The sequence below is a fragment of the Gopherus flavomarginatus genome, chromosome 8 (assembly GCF_025201925.1).
Source record: "Gopherus flavomarginatus isolate rGopFla2 chromosome 8, rGopFla2.mat.asm, whole genome shotgun sequence".
Classification (NCBI taxonomy): Eukaryota; Metazoa; Chordata; order Testudines; family Testudinidae; genus Gopherus; species Gopherus flavomarginatus.
In genome coordinates, this window is record NC_066624.1 from 107,551,746 (window position 1) to 107,578,579 (window position 26,834).

The following is a 26,834-nucleotide window of genomic DNA, read 5'->3' on the forward strand; positions in this document are numbered from 1 at the left end:
AAAAGACAGTAAATATTTAATGAGGAAACCAGGAGAAGGCGGCGTACAAAAAAGTATCCATTATACTCCAGTGACATATCACATTACCAAATCCAAAGAGATGTTCAAAAGAACGGTGATTGTGAGAGGCCCTAATACTGCAGACGTGTGTGTACTTAACTTTGCTACTGTGAGTAGTCCTCCCAAAGAGAGTAAAAGGAAAGAGGACCCAAAGTGCATTGGTAGCCTGTGGATAAAAACATGTTAAATGGATTTTTGAAGGAGAGAAGAGACGTTTTGTGAACACAGACGAGTGAATGGTAAACACTGAAGTTCAGTTAAAATAACGCATGTTTATTGTATCTGGACAATTGTGCAGCAGTGATGGGACTGAATCACCTATTCATATGCCATTTCATTTTCTGCTGTTATTGTCTCATTTGTAATACAGTCTAACATCTTATTAGCACATTGAGCAGGTATCTCTAGTAAGCGCTGCCTGGTAATGCACAGATCTTTTCTAAAGTACTACACCTAGTTCATCAGTATCTCTGCTGAGTAGAAATAGTTTAGATAATTCTTTCCAATACGTGTTACCTTGCACTTGTGTACACTGAAGATCTCTTGATCTTTGGCAAATTCGTTTATTTTTTAAAAGTTAAAATTTACTAAGTTCCTACATAAAAATATCTCCATCCACTGTCACAATACTGAATGATCAAATAAGACTAAGCTAAAGCTCAAGATAGATATTAAAAAAAAATCCCTGACAGAATCACCTCCACTTTATGGTTCATTTCAGACTAGCGTGGAACCGCACGAAGCTTATATGGATGTGGATGCAATAGAGACCCTAAAATATAATTCAGATTGACTTCCTTCACTCCCTCTGGAAGCTGGAATGTGAACGCCCGCAGCAGGTTGACAAAGAAGATGATGAGCTCAATTCTTGCCATCTGTTCCCCCAAACACACCCGAATCCCTACAGAAGGAACAAGAGAAGGGAATTGCTCCTACAAGTGATTGCGCAGCGTGAGTCAGAGAAAAGTGAATTTCCAAACAAAATTCTGAGTCTCTTGGTGAGAAGTTGCCTCAGGGGGACATCATCTAATTGCGCCCGCGTCTTGGCCAGCGGTCGAGCATCCGCTGAATTTCTGAGGCATTTCGGCGGCGACGCCTCTTGATGACGCCGCTTGCCACCGACAAGCAACGTCATCGAGAGGTGTCGTCGCCAAAATACCGCAGAAATTCGGTGGCTTTTCCGCGGATGCTCGACCGCCGCCATGGTCCTTCGTCTGGCTTCTGCCAGACGAAAAGGTTGGGGACCACTGATCTATGTACTTTTCTTTAGCTGAGAGCTGCTAGACATATATCTGGCCCTGGGTATGTCTATGCTTCGAGCCGGGGATGTAATTTATAGGGAGGTCGCAGAGACATGCCCATGCTTGCTCACTAAAAATAAAGCGTGGCTGCCACAGTGGGACCAGCAAGAAGGGCTAAGTGCCCCATGTATATAGCTAGCATCTCAGATGCTTGCGTACTCGGAGCAGCTAGCGCCACCCATCACTGGTGCTGCCTCATCTACACTCTCTTTGTAGTGTGCTAGCTCGCTCAGAGCTAGTGCTGATATATCGGCCTAAGATGGAAATTGCATCCCCAGCTCTTAAGTATAGGCATAGCCTGTCACCATGGTATATTTACAGTGATGAAGTCGCACCGTCAGTCTCTTGCCTTTCCTGTCCCCCGTTCTGTGCCAATTACAAAACACTTCAGTTTAAGAGTTAAGTTCTGAGGAACCTTGTATCCACTAGACTCTTTTCACTTTGGAAAAAAATCATGGGGTAACGTTTTGAAGAAGTGCATAGGAAGATAACTCTACAACTCCAGTTACTGTCAATGTTTTATCCTGGTGATGTACCTCCAGAATGTACCTCGACATACCCACTTCTGTCTTTCTATGATGTAATCTGTGTAAATCAAAAAAGAAAACTTGCCATGCCCAATTTTTAAACAGTTATCTCAATTGTCTTTCTGCAGTTGTGTGAGTGCCTGTTTGCATACATGATTGCCGGATCTGCACAGTTTGTTCAATGTGACTACTGTATATATTTCCCAGGATAGTATTTGCCTTTATTGCCACGGCATGATATGATAAATTCATAGTTAATCTGTCACCTACACTGAACCCTCAATCATTTTTCACATTGCTGCTGACCAATTAACATTCTGTCTGGGTGACCGGTTGCTCTGTCAGTATTTTTATTTATTTTTACAGTTAAATCTCAAGTTACTGTGACCTGATTGCTGCTCTGTACTGCTTTTGTTTCCAATGTGATTGCCAGATCAATCTGACGTGCATACGTGCAGGGCTAATTCCTCAGTACTTTTTGTCTGTTTCTTTGTCTAATCCAGGGGTAGGCAACCTATGGCATGTGTGCCGAAGGTGGCACGTGAGCTGATTTTCAGTGGCACTCACACTGCTCGGGTCCTGGCTATTGCATAACTTGAATTCTGCATAAATTGGAAGCGTATATCTGACAATTATGCGCCAAAAAAAACCTAACAACAAAAACCTATTTCTAGATTACGGAACTTTTTCCGTAAGTGCGGATTTGCGTAAGTTGGGTTTGCATCTCCTGGGGGGCATCTGTGTGCATCTTCAATGTGATTATGTGTAGGTGTGAAATGCTGGACAGATGCATAACTTTTTTGTGTCTATTACATTAGAACCCCTGACCTAAATCCCTGCTGTTTATTAGTAAGATAATTTTGCCTGAGTCATTCATAATCCATTTTATTTTAACTTTAGGAACCTATACTTTCCTTGGCTCTCAAAGTGAGACATACAGACCAGCCAGATTTAGATGCCAATGACATACCTGCTGAGAAAGGTAAGAATGCTTCATTGTTTACAAAGTTGCCATCTGAATCGAGAAAGTGACTCGGGTTAAACTTCCATGGGGTCTCCCAATGTTCAGAATCATATACAGCAGAGTGTAAGTTTGGCAATACAATTGTTCCCTGAAAAAGAAGCAAAACTTAATTGTCTTCTTTTTGTGAATTAGTCTTCATTAGCTACGCAGAGAAAACAGGAGCAGGTTCTCAGCATGTGTAAACCAGTGTGGCTTCACTGACATCAACAGGGCTATGCCCTTTTACAGCAGCAGTGTGGCTCAGAGATTGTCTAGCCTCATTTCTCTGTTTATCAGCGTGGTTCTCCAGGGTCACATCTGATAATACTGTACTCAAATGTTTTCTTGCAAATTGACAAGATCTTATGTGACCTCCCCTCTTCCTGACCTCTCTTTCCTTTTATCACACTCTCTCCTTTTCCTCTGTTACTGACACAGAGGTTTCTCATCTGCCCTCCTTTAATCCGTCTAGCTGCCCCAGCAGCCCGATCCCACCCTACCTCCATATCTCCCTTCACCCCATTCACCCTCTTCCTTGCTCTCTCTTAATCACCCACTCCTCTCGATAAATGCATGCTTTTCTCTTCCCTATCATGAAAAAAATCTAACCTTGACCCCACTTACCTCTCCTATTACAGTCTCCCTGTCCCACTCCCCTCCACCTCCACATTTATAGACTATGCCTTCTGTAACCACTGCTTTGAGATCCTCTCCATCCAGTTCTACATCTGAGGCAGCTTTTCTGACATTTCTTCATGGATGTCCAGCTGGAACCTTCAATTCAACATGGTCAAAACTGAGTTTTGGCCTTCTCCTTTCTCCATTTACTCCATTACTGTGGATAACGCCACCACCCTCCGAATCACTGCAAGACCATAATTTGGATGTTATCATCAATTTGGCCTTCTCTCCAAACCCACAAATCTAGGCTGCAGCCAAGACTTGCTCCTGCCACCAATATAATATTTCAGAGATTTGGCCTTGTCGGTGTCCAGACTGTCATCTAATCTTATCATTTTATGCCATGAGCCCTATAATCTCTTCCTCCCTGGCCTCAGTGCCAGCTACATTGTCCCTCTCAAGTGTATTCAGAATTCTGCTACTCGGATTGTCACTCTAACCACATCAGCCGTCTCTTTCCATTTCTTTGCTGGGTCCCTCTACCCTACCACATCAGATACTAGCTCCTTGTCTTTGCATTTCTGGCCCTTCACCAGTTAGGGTGGGGCTCTCTGTAAGATCTACTGGCATATTGAACTGTTGGCACCTGCCTTCGCTTTGCCAGTGATGGCCGCCTTAATCATGAGCTCCCTCAAACGCCTCTGTGCTTTTTCCTACGATCGTCTCATATGTGTGGGGGAAAATTCTCAATCAAATTCATAAAGCACGCTACCCTTTCCCCCCACCGTTAAAACTTACTCTATGCTGTGATGCCCAGACTACTTCTGCAAATCTATGTTCATTTTTCTACTCCCAACCTATTTGCCTGTTCTGTCTACCTGTTGTGTCCTGTGTCATAGAATATCAGGCTTGGAAGGGACCTCAGGAGCTTATCTAGTCCAACCCCCTGCTCAAAGCAGGACCAATCCCCAGATTTTTACCCCAGTTCCCCAAATGGCCCCCTTAAGGATTGAACTCACAACCCTAGGTTTAGCAGGCCAGTGCTCAAACCACTGAGCTATCCCTTCCCCCTTCAGTCATGTATAGACTCAAAATGTTCTGGGGCAAGGGCTGTCGTCTTTGCTATTTTTCCGAAGTTCTTACCACAGTAGTGCCCCAATCCATGATTAGGATTGCTAGGCATGAGTGTAACTTGAATACTTAGGCCTGGTCTGTGCCACACAATTAGGTGGATGAAAGGCACTTTACATTGACCTACTGATGTCAGTGTACACACCACACTCACTGATGTAATGCCCTACTATACTGACATAACTGCACCCCACGAGAGGTATCAGGCTTATGTTGGTGTAGTTAGGATGCCACAGTGGCTGTTGGCTGTCTTGTTAATTTTATAGCTCCATGCTGGAGCGGTGAAATTGACAAGAAGCTGGACAGCTAGAGCCCAGCTGCCCCCTGCTCCCAGCTGCGCTGCTGCCTGGAGGCTTCCTGCTCAGGGAGCCCAGAAGCCCAGGCAGCTGCCCCCTGCTTCCAGCTGTGAGCGGTGAGGCAAGAAGCCTGGGCGGCTGGCCTCCACAACCAGCTGGGAGTGGGGAGCCCAGGGTCAGGGGCAGCTGGGCTCCCAGTGGGGAGCTGCAGGGAGCTGAGAGTCCTGGCTCTCAGCCCCCCTGTACTGCCCCTGTTCAGTCAGTGGAAGGGCTTCTAGTGAGGATGCATGCCACCAGCAGAAGGAGGGTAATGTGGACATCAGCCATTGCAGTAATTACGGCTGTAAATCTGTACTGTAGACTGTACAAGTGGTTGTAAGTTGACTGAAGCTAGGTTGACGTACATCTGTAGAGTAGACGTGCCCTTAGTAATAATGATGCAAAAGAAGCAGGGGTTAGTAACATGGAGAATACCACTGTACCTTTTCAATGGGAAACCCCAGCACTGTTATATCCTTCATGCACTGTCGAGGGGCCCCAACAGCAGTAACGTTGCTGTAGCGCAAGATTTCATAAATCACAGCATTTGTGTAAGGCAGTTTCTTCCGGTCCTCATAGCAGATTAGTTGGGAAGGTTCCAGGACAGTCTCTAGTTCCTTCTGGACTTTCTCTGCAAAGAAATACTTGCTTTTATTTATAACCGATGAATATTTTTCGTCCCTTTTTCTGATTTTCTTTTCAATATGCCCATCTCTTTACAAAGCTGTGTTAACTTGCTATGTATCCCTTGACTGGACATATACAATCCAGGGTTTTATAAAATATGTTGCCATGAGATGCTTTGGAGTGTGGTTTGATCCCTGCATTGGTTTGAAGTTGATCTTTAGAGAGAAGGAGCGTGTCCCCAGAGCTCAAGGTAATTTCTCAAATGGTACTTCTCTTTCAAATTCATCTTTACAGAAGTGCCTGCGTATTCCCATCTAGATGAAATGAGGCACATTGACATATTCCTATTATATTCACCATATCTTTTGACAGGAAAGTTATAAATACGTGCCAGATTAGGTAAATTTTTAGATTCTGTTCATTGTTTCTACTTTGGCAATGAGAAAGTATTAGTAAGAGAGAATATGCTTGTTTTACCTGTGAAATTGCTGCTTTAGCCTGCTATCTCCCCTTGCTATTGTCTTAGTGTGAAGGGGGAGACCATAGCCTATACAAGCACCTGCTGGTGTTGCATTTCAGGCAGCTGGTGGGGCGACAGCACATTTCTATTTCCTTTCATGATATTTCATAGATTAAATTCTCCTTTCTGAGCTGTTGTTAGATATTAACAGCTGACCACTGTTGTTTATTGCAGGCAAGTCACTTTATTTTACAGCACACTGTTAATCTGAGCTAATATTTGTTTAGTAACAATGTGCAGACTTTCATGTGTGTCCCTTTGATGCGCATTCACTCACCTTGGATATCTGGGTATTGCAGCATATAGAGGAGTGCCCAGCACAGGGTGATAGTTGTGCTTTCTGTCCCTCCCAGCAAAAGATCAACCACAGTCTGAACCATGTTGTCTTCATTAAAGGTGGATGTGGGGTCATCTTTGGTCTGAAGGTAACAATCACAAGATTTGAAAGCAGAAGGTTCTACAGCAGTACTGTTGACTATGTAGTAATTAACATATTTTTCACAGGTTGGCTGGCCCTTCTAAAGAGACGTAGGTCTTAGCCCATCTGTGACAGCTAATTTGCCTTCCCCTGGTGGAGAGACTGAATCAAGCCATGTCACAGGCAGGTGAGTGACTAAATCAAACCTCTGTGGGGGTAGAAAAATGGAGGCTTGTGGGTGGCCAAATGGATGGGGGCTACAGAGTGAAGCTTCAGGGAGAGTATTTCTCTCCTGTACTGGTTCCTGGGGAAGGGATTTGGGGCTAGGTAGAAAGACCCATCTGGAAGTTTTTGTTTTCCTTTAGGGGAGAGACCAAGAAGGAGGCCAGGCCTTGTGTCTTCTCCAGTGGCTTAGAGAACAGAGGAAGAGACAATACCACAGCAAAGAGGGGCTCTGCCCAGCTTGAGGCTGAGTGGAAACGCTTTTGTGTTTGTTTTGGAACTTTATGTTAAAATCAGCCCAAAGAAGTGCTGTTATTGGACTTGTGAAAGCCTCTTTTGAGTTTGAGGAACCAAGAGTGGAAACTGAGGCTGGGTACTGCAGCACCACCCCTAGCCAAAAGGGGGCTCATGGGAGGCAGCCAACCCTGTTACATTGTTGCTTGATGAAAACTTCTCATGAAATGTCCAACAAATGGGGAAAATACCAAAAACACTTCTGAAGTCCCAAATTACAGGAAGATTTGAAATAGTAATCTATAAAATAGTTGAAGTGTTGCTAAATGAAGTCTCTTTGCGGTGGACAGTGAGGCTAGGCTAAAGAGAAGCTAGTGTTATACAGAGTACGGGTGCTTACTTTTGCTATCTGAGCCAGGTAGAAGTCAATGAGATCCTGTGGGTCGTCATCTTTCCATCTCTTCTGATGACCTCGGATCTCATTCTTAACTAAATTGTGCATAAAATCATTGTACGCAAACACTGTCTGGTGAGGTCCTGGGATATAATACATAAGCCATGGGAAAGCATCATACATCTATGGGTAAAACATAGGGGAGATGATGTGAGTTCTTTGATATAAGCAAGTGAACCTGAGGGAGTTTAAAGTGTCATGAAAACTTAAATAAAAGCATGAAGAGACTGGAGGGTTTATATTTCTAATAAGAATATGAAATCTTTAACCTCTGCTTTAAGTCGTCACTTCTGATCTGGACTAAACTGATGTTTTGTTCTGTATACATTTTTATACTGTGCTTATTCATGGTAGTATCTGAGTGCTCTCCAGTTCATTAAACAACGTGTCTGCACACCTATCATGTAGTTTGTTCTCTCATTCTCTCCCCAGAGGGAGAAGCATGTGCACTGGAGTGTCTTATTTCAGAAGGGTGTTTATTTTATATATGTAAATATACTTGTTGCTCTCTGTTTAGGTAAGAGAAGACCAGGTTGAAGAAATGCACCTTGCATTAGGTGCAGAAAGTAGTTAGGTCTGTCATGGTCCTTAGTGCCTGGTGGAATTCAATCCACAGTCTCAGGTTGTGACAAAGCGGGACTGTTCTTAATGTTTTCTCTGAATACTGTAGGGGCGCCTCAGTTTCCCTTATGCATTTCTTAAGTCTCTAGGCGGTGGGATAAGGGGGTGTAATTGTTGCAGAGCAAAGGGCCAGTGTACAGAAATGGCTGACACTCTGTCTCCTGGCAACTAATGGCCTGGACCCTTTCCTCCTGCAAGGTGATAGCTAAAGGTGTTGGAGAACAAAGGAATCAGGTGACCTCCTGACCCAGGAAAGGGACAAAGCCCAGAGGAGGAGGGACTGGAGGGTGAGGCAGTTTGGGGCTGGCTGGGGATGTGAGTGAGGGGCAGACTTGGTTGTCTGACTCACTGCCCCCCAAAATGGACCCGGTTGAGGGGTCCTGTTCTCTGTACCTACAAGCTCTGTTTTAGACCATGTTCCTGTCATCTAATAAACCTCTGTTTTACTGGCTGGCTGAGAGTCACGGGGTGCAGGACCCTCTGGCTTCCCCAGGACCCCACCTGGGCGGACTCGCTGTGGGAAGCGCACAGAGGGGCAGAGGATGCTGAATGCTCCAAGGTCAGACCCAGGAAGGTGAAGCCATGTGAGCTTCGTGCCCTGGAGACAGTCTGCTCACAGAGAGGAGACTTCACCAGAGTCCTGGCTGGCTTTATGAGGGAGCAGTTCCAGAGCATTGCCCGGGGACTCCGTGACACAGATCACCCCCAGATGGTGAGTATTCCCTTGTGCCAGAGGGGCACATTTGCTGACCACAGTCTTTGTCCTGGAGCTTTGGACTGTTTTTTAAGTTACATCTACACTGCAATAAAACACCCTTGGCTCATCACTATCAGCTAATTCAGGCTCGCGGGGCTCAGACTGCGGGGCTGTAAAATTGCAGTGCAGATATTGGGGCTCGAGCTGGAGCCTGGGCTCTGGGTCCCTCCCCCATTGCAGGGTCTTAGAGCCTGGGCTTCAGACCAAACACCTATACTGCAGTATTATAGCCCTGCAGTCTGAGCCCCACAGGCCTGACTCAGCTGACACGCCAGCTTTGGCTGTTTTACTGCAGTGTAGACAGACCCATAGAGAGCATGAACGTGTTGACCAGAAGCTGCAGAGAGGAGACATCTGCTCAGTGACTTATATGTAATGAGCTGGTGGTGTACTCCTAGCTAGTCTAGTTACTAGGGAGAAGGTGCAGTGCCTATACTATAAAATCATGCTGACAATTGTTACCCTGTTTAACCTCCTCACTAAAGAGACTGAGGACTGAGTGGGTATCAAGGCTGAAGTAGATGTGTTCCCTCTAAAACAGAGATGAGTTGCACTGTTGGGAAGTCGTTTGTGGGAAGCTTTCTTTTACATTGCTTATGCAGAGTTTTGTCTGTGGATAGAGGATTTTGGTCTCTAGGGCTGTAAACAGAGCAACTTCTGCAGAGTTCACTTACATTTATGTTTTAATTTCTGAAGCACCCCTACTTGAAGGCTTCAGGGTACCCCAAAATACTATCAATAAATGCTAGAATGCCAGAAAGGCAACATAGCCCAATAAACAGAGAAACTTCTGAGATGTTTAAAATAGGGCTGTCAAACGATTAAATAAATTAATCGCGCGATTAATCACACTGTTAAACTATAATAGAATATCTTTTATTTAAATATTTTGGATATATTTTCTACATTTTCAAATGTATTGATTTCAATTACAACACAGAATACAGAGTGTACAGTAGTCACTTTGTATTTATTTTTGATTACAAGTATTTGCACTATAAAAAAACAAAAGAAATAGTATTTTTCAATTTGCCTAATACAAGTACTGTAGTGCAATCTCTTTATCATGAAAGGTGAACTTGAAAAGGTAGAATTATGTACAAAACCCCTGCTTTTAAAATTTTACATGGTTTTATTTTTGGAGCCTGCAAGTCCACTGAGTCCTACTTCTTGTTCAGCCAGTCACTCAGACAAACAGATTTTTCATTTGCAGGAGATATAATGCTGCCTGCTTCTTGTTCACAATGTCACCTGAAAGTGAGACTAGACATTCACATGGCACTGTTGTAGCCGGTATCACAAGATATTTACATGCCAGATGCGCTAAAGATGTCTTGTCATGCTTCAACCACCATTCCAGGGCACATGCGTCCATGCTGATGACGGGTTCTGCTCAATAACAATCCAAGGCAATGCGGACTGACATATGTTCATGTTTATTATCTGAGCCTTAGTCTACACTACAAGTTTAGGCTGAATTTAGCAGTGTTAGATCAATTTAACTCTGCACCCGTCCACACGACAAAGCCATTTTTGTCAACTTAAAGGGCTCTTAAAATTGATTTCTGTACTCCTCCCTGACGAGGGGATTAGTGCTGAAATAGTCGTTGCCGGGTCGAATTTGGGGTAGTGTGGACACAGTTCGATGGTATTGGCCTCCAGGAGCTATCCCACAGTGCTCCATTGTGACTGCTCTGGACAGCACTCTCAACTCAGATTCACTGGCCAGATAGACTGCAAAAGCCCCAAGAACTTTTGAATTTCATTTCCTGTTTGGCCAGTGTAGCACGCTGATCAGCACAGGTGACCATGCAGAGCTCATCAGCAGAGGTGACCATGGAGTCCCAGAATTGCAAAAGAGCTCCAGCATGGACCGAATGGGAGGTACTGGATCTGATTACTGTATGGAGAGATGAATCCATGCGATCTGAACTCCATTCCAAAAGACAAAATGCCAGAATATTTGAAAGAAATCTCCAAGGGCATGAAGGACAGAGGCTATAACAGGAATCCGCAGCAGTGCTGCGTGAAACTTAAGGAGCTCAGGCAAGCCTACCAAAGAGGCAAATGGCCGTTCCGGGTCAGAGCCCCAGGCATGCCGCTTCTATGATGAGCTGCATGCAATTCTAGGGGTGCCCCCACCCCTGTTTGTGGACTCCTGCAAGGTGGGAGTCTCACGCAACAGGGATGAGGATTTTGGGGATGAGGAGGAAGATGAAGAGTAGGAGGTTTAGCGCACAGCAGGCAAGCAGAGAAACCATTCTCCCCAACAGCCAGGAACTGTATACCACCCTGGAAACAATACCCTTGCAAGGTGGGCCCCTGGACCTAGACACCACTGGTGAGTGTACCTTTGTAAATATAATACATGGTTTAAAAGCAAGCCTGTTTCAATGATTAATTTACCCTGAAGACTTGGGATGCATTTGTGGCCAGTTCAGCTAGTGCAATGCAGTCAAGCAACATCCATTCTTTATCTCTCTGTTATCCTCAGGAGAGTGATATCATTCATGGTCACTTGATTGAAATAGGGGAATTTTATTAAGGGGACATTCAGAGGCGGCCATTCCTGCTGGGCTGTGTGCATGTGGCTGAATAGAAGTCATTCCCGCTGTTAGCCACGTGGAGGGGAGAGGGGTGAAGTGATCATCCCAGAGAACTGGGTATGGGAGGGGGTGTTAATTGGGTTTGTTTTGCACGTTAACCCAAAAACTGCAGCCCCTCCTTTTAAATGGCCAACCCAACGGGTGCTTTGTATGGGAAATGAGGACGCTGCTGTTTGAAACCATTTCCACATGTTATGAAGGTTAGAGAAGCCAAAAGACTGTGGCTTGCCTTGGCTGCCTGCTAGCCAAATTCTGTTGCCCGGCCCTGCGTGTGTGATCTTTCACACCAAACCAGCCGGCCCTCAATAGAAGAGGCAAAATGCGACCTTGTACTGAAGGCACATGTGCTATGTAATGTTAACAGCTTGCTTCACCGTGAAAGAGTCTACCCATTGTTCTCTTAAAAAAATGTCTTTTTAAATACTACTCTCTTTTTTTTTTCCTCCCACAGCTGCAAATGTTTCAACACTCCCCCTATCATCTCTGTCCCAGAGGCTAGCACAGATGAGAAGGCAAAAAAAACGCACCTGCGATGAAATGTTCTCTGAGCTCATGCAGTCCTCCCGCACTGAAAGAGCTCAGCAAAATGCATGGAGGCAGACAATGTCAGAGTTCAGGAAAACACAAAATGAACACGAGGACAGGAGGGACGCGTGAGAGGACAGGTGGCAGGAGCTAGAGGAGAGGTAGCGGCAGCGTGATGAGAGGAGGCAGGATGCAATGCTGAGGCTACTGGAGGATCAAACTGATGTGCTCCGGCGTATGGCTGAGCTGCAGGAAAGGCAGCAGGAGCACAGACTGCCGCTGTAGCCCCTGTGTAACCAACCGCCCTCCTTGCCAAGTTCCATAGCCTCCTCACCCAGACGCCCAAGAACGTGGACGGGGTGGGGGCTCCGCGTACCCAACCACTCCACTCCAGAGGACTATCAAAGCAATAGAAGGCTGGCATTCAATAAGTTTTGAAGTGCAGTGTGGCCTTGTCCTTCCCTCCTCCCCTCCTACTCAATCCCACCCAGTGCTTCCTTTCTCCCCCACCCTTCTTGGGCAACCTTGGCAGTTATCCCTCTCTTTGTGTGACAAATTAATAAAGAATGCATTAATTTAAAACAACAATGACTTTATTGCCTCTGCAAGCGGTGATTGAAGGTGGGAGGTCTTGGCTGACTTACAGGGAAGTAGAGTGAACCAAGGCGGGGGGTTTTCATCAAGGAGAAACAAACAGAACTTTCACAACGTAATTTTGCTAGTCATGAAACTGGTTTTCAAAGCTTCTCTGATGTGCAGCACGCCCTGTTGTGCTCTTCTAACTGCCCTGGTGTCTGGCTGTATGTAATCAGTGGCCAGGCGAATTGCCTCAACCTCCCACCCCGCCATAAACATCTCCCCCTTATTCTCACAGATATTGTGGAGCACACAGCAAGCAGTAATAAGAATAGGAATATTGGTTTCACTGCGGTTTAAGCAAGTCAGTAAACTGCACCAGTGCGCTTTTAAACGTCCAAATGCACATTCTACTGCCACTCTGCACTTGCTCAGCCTATAGTTGAACAGTTCCTGACTTCGGTCCAGGGTGCCTGTGTATGGCTTCATGAGCCATGGCATTAAGAGGTAGGCTGGGTCCCCAAGGATAACTGTAGGCATTTCAACATCCCCAACGGTTATTTTCTGGTCTGGAAAGTAAGTCTCTTGCTGCAGCTGTTCAGACAGACCAGAGTTCCTGAAGATACAAGCATCATGTACCTTTCCCAGCCATCCCACGTTGATGTTGGTGAAATGTCCCTTGTGATTCACCAGTGCTTGCAGCACCATGGAAAAGTACCCTTTTCGGTTTATGTACTGGCTGCCAAGGTGGTCCGGTCCCAAGATAGGGATATGTGTTCCATCTATTGCCCCATCATAATTAGGGAATCCCATTGCAACAAAGCCATTCACTATGACCTGCACATTTCCCAGCGTCACAACCCTTGATGGCAGCAGCTCAGTGATTGCGTTGACTACTTGGATCACAGCAGCCTCCCCTGTAGATTTGCCCACTCCAGATTGATTCCTGAGTGACATTGCAAGCTTCCAGAAGGCTATCGCCACTCGCTTGTTAACTGTGAGGACTGCTCTCATCTTGGTATTCTTGCACTTCAGGGCAGGGGAAAGCAAATCACAAAATTCCACGAAAGTGGCCTTATGCATATGAAAGTTTCGCAGCCACTGGGAATCAACCCAGACCCACAACACTAAGTCGTCCCAGCAGTCTGTGCTTGTTTCCTGGGCCCAGAATAGGCGGTCCATGGCATAAGCCTGCCCCATTGCCACTAGGATGTCCAAATTGCCATGGCCCATACTTTGAAAGAAGTCTGTGTCCATGTCCTCACCACTCTCGTCACTGCGCTGCCATCGCCTTCTCACCTGCTTTTGCAGGTTCTGGTTCTGCACATACTGCAGGGTAATGCGTGAGGTGTTTACAATGCTCATAACTGCAGCAGTGATCTGAGTGGGCTCCATGCTTACCGTGGTATGGCATCTGCAGGAGAGCAGAGTGGCAGCAGAAGCAGTGGTTGGAAGACAAGTTTTACAGACCTACTGCGCCATCTGCTGCCAGGACACAAAGCGGCAGTGTCTATTTGCTGAGCTGAGCGGGCTGCATGCTTGCTGTGGTATGGCAAGACAAGAGCAGGAGAGCAGAGTTGCAGCGGAAGCGGCAGATGACGGTCATATAGAGAACTTGCGAGACCGCCACGAGAGCAGAATGGTAGCGGAAGTGGTGGTTGGAAGACCAGGTTTGCCTACCTATTGCACTGTCTGCGGCCAGAACAGGAGAGCAGAGTGGCAGCAGAAGCGGTCGTTCGATGACGACGGTTAGCAGTCCTACTGCACCGTCTGCTGAAAGCAGTATGGTGCCTACACGGAAAAAAGGCGCAAAATGATTGTCTGCCATTGATTTCATGGAGGGATGGGCAACTGATGACGTACCCAAAACCATCCGCGACAATGTTTTTGCCCCATCAGGCCCTGGGAGCTCAATCCAGAATTCCAGTGGGTGGTGGAGACTGCAGAAACTGTGGGATAGCTACCCACAGTGCAACGCTCCGAAAGTCGATGCTAGCCTCAGTACTGTGGATGCACTCTGACTTAATGTGCTTAGTGGGGACACACACAATTGACTGTATAAAATTGCTTCTATAAATTCGACTTCTATAAATTCGACCTCATTTTGTAGTGTAGACATACCCTGAGTCAGATGCCACCAGCAGAAGGTTGATTTTCTTTTTTGGTGGTTCGGGTTCTGTAGTTTCCGCATCAGAATGTTGCTCTTAAGACTTCTGAAAGCATGCTCCACACCTTGTGCCTCTCAGATTTTGGAAGGCACTTCAGATTCTTAAACCTTGGATCGAGTGCTGAAATCTCACATTGGTACCTTCTTTGCGTTATAATCTGCAGTGAAAGTGTTCTTAAAATGAGCAGTGTGTGCTGGGTCATCATTCGAGACTGCTATATGATCAAATATATGGCAGAATCTGGGTAAATACCATTCTTCCCCAATTTGTTCAGTCACACATTTAATTAACACACTTTTTTTTAATGAGCATCATCAGCATGGAAGCATGTCCTCTGGAATGGGGGCCGAAGCATGAAGGGGAATATGAATGTTTAGCATATCTGGCATGTAAATACCTTGCAATGTCAGCTACAAAAGTGCCATGTGAACACCTGTTCTCACTTTCTGGTGACACTGTAAATAAGAGGGCAGCATTATCTCCTGTAAATGCAAACAAGCTTGTTTGTCTTAGTGATTGGCTGAACAAGAAATAGGACTGAGTGGACTTGTAGGCTCTGAAGTTTTACATTGTTTTGTTTTTGAGTGCAGTTATGTAACAAAAAAAATCTACATTTGTAAACTGCACTTTTATGATAGAGATTGCACTACAGTACTTGTATGAGGAATTGAAAAATACTATTTTATCATTTTTACAATGCAAATATTGTAATAAAAATATATACACCTTGATTTCAGTTACCACCCAGAATACAATATATATGAAAATGTAAAAAAAAAAATCCAAAATATTTAATAAATTTCAATTGGTATTCTATTGTTTAACAGTGTGATTAAAACTGCGATTAATCATGATTAATTTTTTGAGTTAATCTTGTGAGTTAACTGCAATTAATCAACAGCCATAGTTAAAAAATGTGTTTTGGTCATGATGAAATTCTATGGCTTGTGTCCATATAAGAGGTCTGGCTAGATGATTTGATGGCTCCTTCTCGCCTTAAAAGGAGAAGAAAAAGCACCATCCATACAGAATATACATGCAGATTAGTTGAAACATAAATTCTGAGAGAGAGAGAGACTGCAATGTAGAACATACATTTAGGATTTGTAGATCAGATCTTGAGCGAGACTGATCAGAAATTTGCTCAAAATGACAGGGCTTCAAAGTTTTGGATTTTATTAACAGTACTTTTATGTCTCGGTTTCCAAGAACAAAATCAGCATTCCAAAAGCGAGTGTTTGTTAGGTTTAGTGCTAGCATTTAGAAATCTGGTTCAAGACCCACACATTTATGTAAACATTTCTTGGTTTTGAAACACATTAAATGATTTGAAAATCTGCCAAAAGAAGTAATGATTTGTACTAATAACTTAAGTCTTGGGTGACATGATTTACTGATGGTGTCCTATAAATAAGACATGAAATTTATGAAGTGTGTATTTATTGCTTCATAAGCAAAAATCCTGCATAACACTTTTTGAAATTATGTCCTGTGGTAGATGTCCATCTCTCTGTACTATGTAGATACAGTAACCATTAACCCCTCTGGTTTTCCTGGTGAAGCACAGATAAACTTTACAGAGATAAGAACCGGAATAACGGAAAGCTCACCCTGCCCCAGTTAGTGGCCTGGAAGTAGATCACAAAATAGATGGCTTTGATGAGCCGGTTGAAGGAATCATCTTCACTGGAGAAGCGATGGCCAAAAACCACAACGCAAATCACATTTGCGACAGCACGGACAATGTGGGTATGGGGATCGAAGGGTTTCCCTGCAAATACAGCAGATGTTAGTTAGAACCACTGAATGGACTGTGGTGAGGAGTGTTAACAAGGACCATGAAGGAATCTGTACAATAGTACTAACAGTTGTACAACGTAAAGGACATTGAACTACTTTTAGATAAGTGAGACGTTTTACAAAGGAGTGAATTCTGTTTAGTTTACATTAAATAGAGGAACTAAAACCTAGAGAGGACTCCCTTTTTCTAAAAGAACTGAAAGTATTTGTGAAGAGATTCTTGAAATTTATTTTTTTTTAGTCCTTCTCCTTAACTATGGAACGATGAATATAATATGTTTAGAGGAAAGAAACCTTGCATCTATGTTTCCCCATTTGGTCTGTGGCCTGTTTTGTGTGGAATTACTGCATTTTTGCTTCCACTGTGCCGTGCATTGAAATAAGAGCATAGGTGCTCAAGTTTCTAGGCAGAAATTTTAATATTTCCTTTCTACTGCCGAAGTCTTAGTTTCTTCCAAACTTTGAAATGACCCATCACTTCAGGAGCTCAGTTGCCATTTAAAACTTAAGTTAATTTTTTTCAGAGAGTATTGTGGCAAATTGCCAGTACTGTTATGCTGGGTCTCACGCTTTCTCTTCTTTGGGGAAGGTTTCAGGGCGCCATTGCTTGCCTCTGAACCGGTATTTTAATTACCCCACTAGTGTCCTTGAGGAGGGGAGTGGAGAGGGAGGGACCTGGGCCCGCCCTCTTCTCCAGGTCCCAATCCAGGGGCCCTGAGGTTTGTGGTGAACCTCTTGAACTAGTGGTTCCTTCCCCTGGGCTACTTCCCTCTCCTGCCCTTCAGCTTGGGAAGGGGCTTCTTGCCTTCCTTCTACACAAGCCAGGTGCCCCTTACCTAGGGTTTTTTTGGATTTCTCAGCCCACCACAGCACTCCTCCAAACTTTCCTTTTGTCTCTCTTCAAAACTGTTCTCTGCTCCAACTCCTTCAAAGTGCTCTCTGCTCCAACCAAACCATCCTGCTCCAATTCCCACACTGTCTGGCTGAAGCAGGGGGTTTTTATCACATGACTGGCTTCAGGTGCTCTAATTGGCTTCAGGTGCTCTAGTTAATCTATAACAAACCTTCCTCCACTTGCAGGGAATAAGGCTCCCTGCTAACACTCTGTGACAATGCAGTTCTGGCGGGACCCAACTGAGAGAGCCAATTCAGGACCAATTGCTTAAACAGGGTAGTCACAGCCCAAGGCTGGGGTTTTTCCAACTCTAAGGCAAACCAAACCACCCAGACAAAAATGACTTCAGTTTCACCCCACTGGCTAACCACAAGTCACACAAGCAATTTCCTTAGACACTCCAGTCTCCCAGTATCACCACCAGTGCCACTCGTCCTGGGGATAAATGGTTATGAAAACCAACACCCCAGTAAAAGAAAAAGGTTCTCTCGATCCCAAAGGACCAAGCCCTAGACCCAGGTCAATATACACATTAGATCTTACCCACAAATCACGCTGTTGCCAATCCTTTAGAATCAAAAATCCGAAGGTTTATTCATAAAGGGAAAAAGGTAGAGATGAGAGCTAGAATTGGTTAAATGGAATCAATTACATACAGTAATGGCAAAGTTCTTAGTTCAGGCTTGTAGCAGTGATGGAGTAAACTGCAGGTTCAAATCAAGTCTCCGGAGAACATCCCCAGCTGGGATGGGTCATTCAGTCCTTTGTGCAGAGCTTCTATTTGTAGCAAAGTCCCTCCAGAGGTAAGAAGCAGGATTGAAGACAAGATGGAGATGAGGCATCAGCCTTATATAGGCACTTCTAGGTGTAAGAACACTTCTTTGTTCTTCCAGCAAAATGGAGTTTGGAGTCACATGGGCAAGTCCTTGCATACTTTGCTGAGTCACAAGGCGTATCTGCGTCCTCTCAATGGGTCGATCGTGTAGCTGATGGCCCTTAATGGGCCATCAAGCAGGCTAAGCAGAGCTAACACCAGCTTGTCTGGGGTGTTTGCCAGAACTGCAGCACCAATTTGAAATACAGACAGTATAGAGCCAATACTTATACCTTCAACTACAAAATGATACAGACATACAGACAGCATAATCATAACCAGTAACTCATAACTTGGTCTTAGACACCTTATACGACCCCCTTTACATAGGATTTGGTGCCACTACAGGACCTTGATTGCAAACCATGTTCTATATGGTCCCAGTTTATATCAATAACGTCACACACTCTCCTGCTGCCCTCTGGCCATGCTGTATCACAGTATAAAGACAAACATGGTTCAGCTCAAGGCTTTCCTCTGGGTCAAAAGTACATTTGTCAATTAAAAAGATTGTTACATCGTTCCTCTTTTAGAGCCTGATCCAGCTCCCATTAAAGGAGATGGAAAAACTGATTGATTACAGGTTTCAGAGTAGTAGCCGTGTTAGTCTGTATCAGCAAAAAGAATGAGGAGTCCTTGTGGTACCTTAGAGACTAACAAATTTATTTGAGCATAAGCTTTCGTGGGCTAAAACCCACTTCATCGGATGCATGCAGTGGAAGATATAGTGGGAGTTGGACTGGGGCCTTAGTGGAATATTTCCAAGTATTCACATTTCCAAAGCTATTATTAAAAGGTAAGGTATATTATTCATTTCATATACACCTGGCTTCAATCTAAATTGATATTACATTCTACAAAACTGCATTGCAATAATGTTGTTTAGGTGACAAAGGGAAGTGCTCAAAAGTTAGCAAATGCTAGATTAAAGATTGCCTGGGCAGTGTTAATTTCACTGTCATGTGCATGCAGATGGAATAAAGGTCCTCTGTGTGTGTGTGTGTATGTATGAATGATCAGGTAATTAAAGGCTCTCATAATGAATTTTCAGGAAAGGGAAAAATTCAGGTTCCAACAGCAATCTTAATTCTGGCATTTCCTATCTTTCAAGTGCTTGACTTTGCAACCTAAATGACTATGATTTTAATATGGTTTTCAATGTGTAATTCCTGGGGGGCGCTTCTAAAGGAAAAAGGGAAAATGCAAGCTATATTTTGTGCATTAATAACCGTCCCACCCGCTCCTCCCATACATCATCAGGGTTTGTAACCTGAACCTGCAGCATTGCAGCGGAGACTACTGCCTCTGGAGCGACAGGACTATTTAGGCATTCCCTGTACAGCATGGGGTGCTGCTTCTTTGGTGGTGTAGACCTGACTTTTTAGAATATTTATGTTCAGTTATTATTCTCTTGGCATTCTGCCACAATGTTACTGAACAACACAAGTGAGGGAAGGGAGATGGTGATTTTCAGCTGTTTATATTTCATCCAGGCCTGCATGAAATTTCATGGAAAAAGGGAAAGGCATGTTTCTAGCCTGAGGGTCCACTCCTGGCCGAATTTCAAAGGTCTGCAAGCAATGGAATTATAAAGCCTCTCGCAAAAAGTCACAAGAATTTTGTGTAATGGAAAGTGTTAGGTAATTTTAAAGATAGGGATTGTTCCAGCTCCCCATGTTATCAATAGGACAGTGATACGAATGAGAAATAAAAATTGTTTTCTGTGTATTTAATTTAAAGAAAATGCTAAATGTCAATCTGTACACTCAAACCTGAGCACTGCTCCTAAAGTGCTTCATTCACTTAGACAGTTAAGAACCCATAACAGTCCCCACCAGCACGAGACATCATCTTTATATCATTCAAGAACAGATGTGCTCTTAGGCTGTGGGAGTGATAACACTGGTCTACAATTTTTGAGACGTCGTCTGCTTCAGAGATAAAATGTGATATTTATTATGTATTTTGATGTGCTGAATTCAAATATGACAATTAAAACAACTGATTGGCTACTGTTTCTAAGATATTTAAGTTTTTACATTTTATGTCTATGTATATTGTGTAGATAGTAGAGTTTTAATCATAAATTGTAAACCTAGGTCTTTTCATGTGTTTATGATTGCTTTACACGATAATATTTCACCTGTCCTGTTTATGTAACACTTTAAAAATCAGCAAAAGGGTTATATAAATAAAATTTATTATGAAACAAAAGGCAAAAAACTATTATGTACATAGTTTAGTCCTATTCAGTGTCTACTTGGCGCTTCTTGGCTTGTCTCTTGTATTCATTACATGGAGCATCTCTTGTCACTGTCCAGCAATAGTCTGCAAGCATTGATGGGCTCCATTTGCCCTGATAGCCTGCCAGGAGATTCCACTGCTGGAGTCTGGAGCCCAACAGCTCTGCCTTACTCTTGGGTAGTTCCAAATCCCTGACAAGGTCATTCAGTTCACCTTGTGTTATGAGGTGTGGTTCAGAGGAGGAGGATGGGAGAAAATGTGGGTCCTGTGACATTGATGGTTCAGGACCAGAAGTTTCATCCTCTTCTTCTTCCTCGTCTGACTCAAGTGAGAATGATTCTGGTGCATCAGGAACCGGCAGTCCTTCTCCGTGGGGTACTGGGCGTATAGCTGATGGAATGTTTGGATAATGCACAGTCCACTTTTTCTTCTTTGACACACCTTTCCCAACTGGAGGCACCATGCAGAAGTAACAATTGCTGGTATGATCTGTTGGCTCTCTCCAAATCATTGGCACTGCAAAAGGCATAGATTTCCTTTTCCTGTTCAACCACTGGCGAAGATTTGTTGCACAAGTGTTGCAGCGTATGTGTGGGGCCCACCTCTTGTCCTGATCTCCAATTTTGCAGCCAAAATAAAGGTGATAGGCTTTCTTAACCATAGTGGTTATACTGCGCTTTTGTGATGCAAAAGTCACTTCACCACAAACATAGCAGAAGTTATCTGCACTGTTCACACAAGTACGAGGCATCTCTGCTCACTTTGGCTAAACAGAAATATGTCCCTTTGCAAAATCAAACACTGACAAATAAGAGAGCATGACACTGTATGATTTCTAGAGCTGATATAGGGCAATTTGTTCAGCAGAGTGATGTAAGCTTCGTTATGATTGCATCATCCATGGCTTCTAGGAATAACATGATGCAATTAATATCATGTATGACACAATACCAGCTTCAGATTGCATCATTCATTGTTTTGCCTAAAAAGCAAGTACTGTCCAAACCCAGTCATAGATTTATTCATAGATTCAGTCAAAGATGTATTTTAGTCATTTCTGGTTTAAATTGAGATCCTTTCCCTTTATAACTCACTTATCCTCCGCCATTCCCAAGTCAAGGGTCGTATATACTGACCCAATAGCAAATCTTGAAAACTAGAGCCAATCAACAATTTTAAGCATCATTTTCATTCTCAGTGACCCAGAATTAGTAAAGTTGGGCTACATTTATTTCAGAAGCATTTTGGCTGTAGAGCAGTGTAACAAGTCGGTCTTGTATATAGAGAACAGCTTTAAATTTCAATCTTTCAAAAATTTACCTTTCTGACTTGCAAAGACCTCCACCAGGTGTCTGGTCTCCTCCTGTATTAGGTGCTCCAGGCTTTTCTTACGCAGTCCCAGGATCTTTAGAAATGTCATGCTTAAGCGTTTCTGCTGCTTCCAAGTGTGACCGCTTGTCAGGAAAATACCTGAGGACAATAGAAACACCATTATGCTCTTGCTAGGATAGGAAGGACATCCTTTTATATAAATCTGGGTCACAGAATATCAGGGTTGGAAGGGACCTCATTAGGTCATCTAGTCCAACCCCCTGCTCAAAGCAGGACCAATCCCCAGACAGATTTTTACCTCAGTTCCCTAAATGGGCCCCTCAAGGATTGAACTCACAACCCTGGGTTTAGCAGGCCAATGCTCAAACCACTGAGCTATCCCTCTTCAAAAGACAAGTTTAAATTAAGATGCATTTTTCTAGTAAGAGGAAACAATGACATACTTTACAGATTTTGAGCTGTGATCTGTTACTTGGGTTTCTATCACCATTAGTATAACTATATATCTTTTTATAGTCACATCCCTGGAAACTCCATGGTGGCAGCTTTTGGAGAGGATAGAATAACTCATCTATTGGTGTGTCAGATGTGCTTAATTCTATAGGCAAACCTTTGAATACATGTCAGTTGTGGGGGGTTTTGTATGTGAAGACAGCCTCTTTAAAATTAAGCCAAATTAAAGCCAACTTGGTAGGCAAATTTTTCTCCGAATCCTATGGAAAGAAAAGAAGCAGAGCCAGTGATGTGTTATGTGAGTAAGTATTACAAGATTTGCCTTTTTTGGTCTGTTTTTCTCTTTCTTAATATTGCAGTTCTGAATGAAGCCTTGCTATCCAACTGTATAAGTACCCCATGGCAAGACAGTATCAGGGAAGAATTCTCTGCCTTAGAATGCCACCTTTATACTTCAATATTATTCCTTGCAAAAGAGTACTATCTTTTACCTTTTTCTCCCATCATATCCCTAAAGAAGGGGGTGAGAGGCCGTCCAGAAGTCTCTTCTGAATGGGAGATAAGGCAATCTTTTACTGCTTTGTATCCATTCAGTACAATCACAGGTGTCTGTCCCATCCACACTGTGTAAATGTTGCCATAGATGTTGGTTAACTGGAGAGTTGATAACCATAAGTCAGAAAAATTGACAGCAACCAGCAGATCTGTTAAAAGGCTTCTTTCGGATGTTTTCTATAACTTGGACTAAACCCATTTGTCTCTGACTGAATTGGATTAGAGTTTACAACAGAATTTAGCCTCCTGATGTAACACACTTTGGGTATGGAATGCCAGTCCTACTCCATTTTATGCAACATGGATATTAAGTATTAGAACATCATTCAACAAGAAGGAAAACGCTGCAAAAGGAGAACCAAAGAGCTTCTACTAAAATATTACATCAGCTCAAAGTTAAAGTGAATGAACAGACACTTGTTAATTTTTCTTTTTTTTTTTGTATTTGTTTTTTCCTTTTTGTTTTCATTTATTGCAAATTATTGTGTGTGTTTGCTTCTCTTGATGTCAGTGTAGGCAGAGAACTATTTTTGCACATTGTTCCTTTTCTTACTGCTTCCCTGTGATTTTTCTTACCTTCCTTCTCATTGCCTTTTCTCAGGTCAGACTTGTATTTTCTCCTGAAACTGGCTTGACTTGAATTTCTTACTGTTGTAATTATTTAAACTGTTTCTCAGTTCAGCAAAACAGGAATACAGTTTTTCCTGCTCCATCTTAAAACCAATTGTCTGGGTTATTGCAAAATTTTGTTTTAGGGTGTACAGTTGGCCATGGCATGGAGATCAAAGTTCTCACAGCCTGGAGACATTTCACTGATATCTGTGCTGTTAAAGTTAGATTTGGGACTTACAGTTTGTCAGACCACTCTATTTTATTAGCACAGCGCTCTGCTAATAACATCCAGATAATGTGAGCACCATGCAAGACACAAACTATCTTATTTATACAGATAAAAGAGCGGGAATTAGACAAAAGGACAAAGAAAGCAAAACAGTAAAATTCACCTGGGGTATAGCATGCATATTCTACTTCCTTACTAACTCTTATTGATCTAAGGCTAATACTTCACCAATTGCCCTTAAATGGTGCAATTGTTTTATGTTAATGTCTGTATTCCTGACACCTGGATTGTTGCATTCCAACAATTTTGCTTAAAGGTACAGACAGCATTTTTTTAATCCTTTCTATTTTCACAATATAATTCATTCTACTTTCACAGTGCCAATATATCATAGTGCCTTCTGCAAGAAAAGTCCTGCCATGGATGCCTTATAGAATGAGATACCCACAATATATATAGCAGAGAGTGAGTCCCAACCGCCAGCAGAATATAATGAGTTGCTTTTTAGAAGAAGGCTGAATCTTCTGTATCTATTACCTAGTGCCACTCGCAGTCAGGAAGAAATACCAGAGAAGCGACAACCTGTTCTGCCTCTGGCAAAACAGCATATCTAAATGGTCTCAGAACCACTTTGGAAACAATAGGGCTTGATCCAAAATCCAGTGAAGGCAATGGAAAGACTCCCATTGAGATCAATGCGTTTTGGATCAGGCTCTCACTGCTTCACGCTGGGCTTGTGATGATAAAGTCTGTACATTATAAATATACGTATTTGGACAGTCTTAGAGCGAGAACAGCAAAAGGAAAGAAGAAAAATAGCAATTGAAAGTGATTATTCTTTTTTCCCAGCAATGCAGTTCCCCACGTCTCTTGTGTTTAGTAATGATTAAGTCAGGCTGAGGAATACCCTGTAAATGATTAGGTAACTCCTGTGCAATACCAATTTTAAATCCACTCAAATCATTCTAAGCCTCTCTACTTCAGTCAAGTCCAGAATTCTACTAAAATAAATACCTTCAGAAGATCTTCTCGCTGAAGTTTAAAGTCCAGCAGCCATAAGTTGCCAATAATGGGCAGGGGAATTGGTCCAGGAGGAAGCCGTCTACGTGTCCATTGCAACTTCAGAAACTGCACAATCAGGAGAAACACAATCAGAGCGACTGAAACCTCAGTTATCCCCAACATCTCACCGTGCTGCGTTATCAATTTCCTTTCTGCCTGGGCACTATCTCTCTGAAAATTGTTTTGGAGCTGCATAGACTGAGCTCACTTTCTGTTAGGTTCTAGTTCTTTGCCCTTTCTAGTCATCTCTCACTCTCTCTGTTGTGTCGTCTCTTAGTTTGGCAAGTGTAGAGTGTATCAAAGGCAATTTTAGTAAACTTTTGAAATATGTGATCCATTTCAGTTAGCCAAACCACACCTACCCTGTTCTGTGATCTCCCAACGTGTGACGTATCTCTCTTTCCAGTGAGAAACTCTCCTATTTAGGATGGATACCAGGGCTGCATGCTATTGGCTCTGAAATTGTGATCCATTGGCGTCTGGACTCTCGTAGTGTTCCCAGCAGCTAAAATGCATTAAAAACAGCTAAGCATATGTTACTTTAATCATACAAAGTGATTGTTATAATTGCAAATGGGAGGGAAGGCATCCACAAGATACTGTATATGATTAATTAATACCTTATTTAGCAAAGCAAACAAACCATAACAAGCTAATATAACTGAATATATAAGGAAAATAGTTTGAAGACAAAATAGATATGATATGATATGATATGATATTAAACTGAAGCCACTGTGAAAGGGGCCTGTGACTAGTAAGAGTATAAAAAATGATTCTCTTCACTGGAGTGTTTTGGTGCTGGGTGCATAAAGACACAGGTGCATAAAGTGCTGGGTGCATAAAGACTCCTGGATGGACGCTCCATCCAGTCTACCTGTTTGGAATTTGGAGGGTTTGAATTTGAAGGATTGTTAGCTGCTGTGGGGAGAGGGAGCAGGATCCTAGAGTGGGGTCGGAGAGCTTGACTGCGGTCATGAGGGGAAGCAGGGCTGGGTCCGTATAAGAACAGGCTGTCCCTGTTGGAGTAGAAAGTAGGAAGATTTCTGAACACTTTTTTAGGTTTATGTTGTGTTTAGTCTGATTGACAAAACACTAGATGTTTGTTTAAACCCAGCAGAGGTTGAAGGTGTAGTCAGTTGGTAGGTATTTAAGAGATCTGCAGGGCCCTTGAAATAAAGTTAGGAGAAGTAGACAGGATCACTCTATTCACAGGCAAGCATCCTGAGATAACAGGAGTACAAAGGCTGTCCTGGCAACCCAGAGACACTGATGTTGAATAAGGTGTGTGTCCAGGAAGGGTCAGGTCATGGCATCTGGCTAGGATGATCAAATTTGCTGACAGACTTGGCATGGACCACTTTGGGCCACTCCCAGACATGCAGCGCTTCCAAGAATTATTTATTTGTTTGTGGTGTGTACATTTCTTTAGAAGTGGACCTTAAATACAGTCTTTTCACTCAATTTTTGTTACCTTTGCTATAAAATGGCTGCCTTTCTTTCCCTGTTGATTGCCTGCTGAAGATCAAATCTTCCAACTTGTGTAGCTTTTGGATAAGTTCTCTCTTTTTATTTATTGTTTTTGGCACCTTTGAAAATAAATGATAATGAATGTTTCTTCAGTATCTGAGGAATGAATCTGACCGTGTAGAATTCAGCTCAGCTAAGCTCTTGTAAACTGCTTGTTAATAAGCAAATATATAAGGTCTGCGGAAGAGGTAACTCTGCTCCTTCAGATTTTACGAAGCCCTCAAAATAGGACATTCTTCTTGCAGTTTTTCAGAAGTTTTGTGGAGTGGTGGATGATGCCCGGGAATAGAGCTGGGAGGGGAAAGTTTTGGCCATATTGAGCATGCAGAGACAACTTTTGAAAAGACCTGGGGTCAAGATTTTTCAAGTGTCTGAGAGCTGGAATCAGAGCCGGATTATTGACACTAAAATGTTGGATTCAGTAGCAGGTACACAATGTGCACAGAGTCTGATTCAGTAACCTTGATTCTGATGAAGAGATATGAGTCTGGAAACTGTAGCTGGCACACTGAAACAACCGCTTAAATGAGATAATTATTTAT

The 26,834-nt window shown here is 43.1% G+C and overlaps 1 protein-coding gene across 1 annotated transcript; it reads right to left on the minus strand.

The window, feature by feature from the left end:
* Nucleotides 1-405: 405 nt before the first annotated feature.
* On the minus strand, nucleotides 406-24,973 carry LOC127056253 (cytochrome P450 2J5-like). The gene is made up of 9 exons (XM_050963817.1): nucleotides 24,715-24,973; nucleotides 22,796-22,958; nucleotides 21,840-21,989; nucleotides 16,317-16,477; nucleotides 7,400-7,576; nucleotides 6,403-6,544; nucleotides 5,422-5,609; nucleotides 2,859-3,000; nucleotides 406-961 (listed from the first exon to the last, which is right to left on the minus strand). Exons 1-9 carry the CDS (start codon nucleotides 24,955-24,957, stop codon nucleotides 783-785), a joined length of 1,545 nt encoding a protein of 514 aa, XP_050819774.1. The 5' UTR covers nucleotides 24,958-24,973; the 3' UTR covers nucleotides 406-782.
* Nucleotides 24,974-26,834: the final 1,861 nt, after the last annotated feature.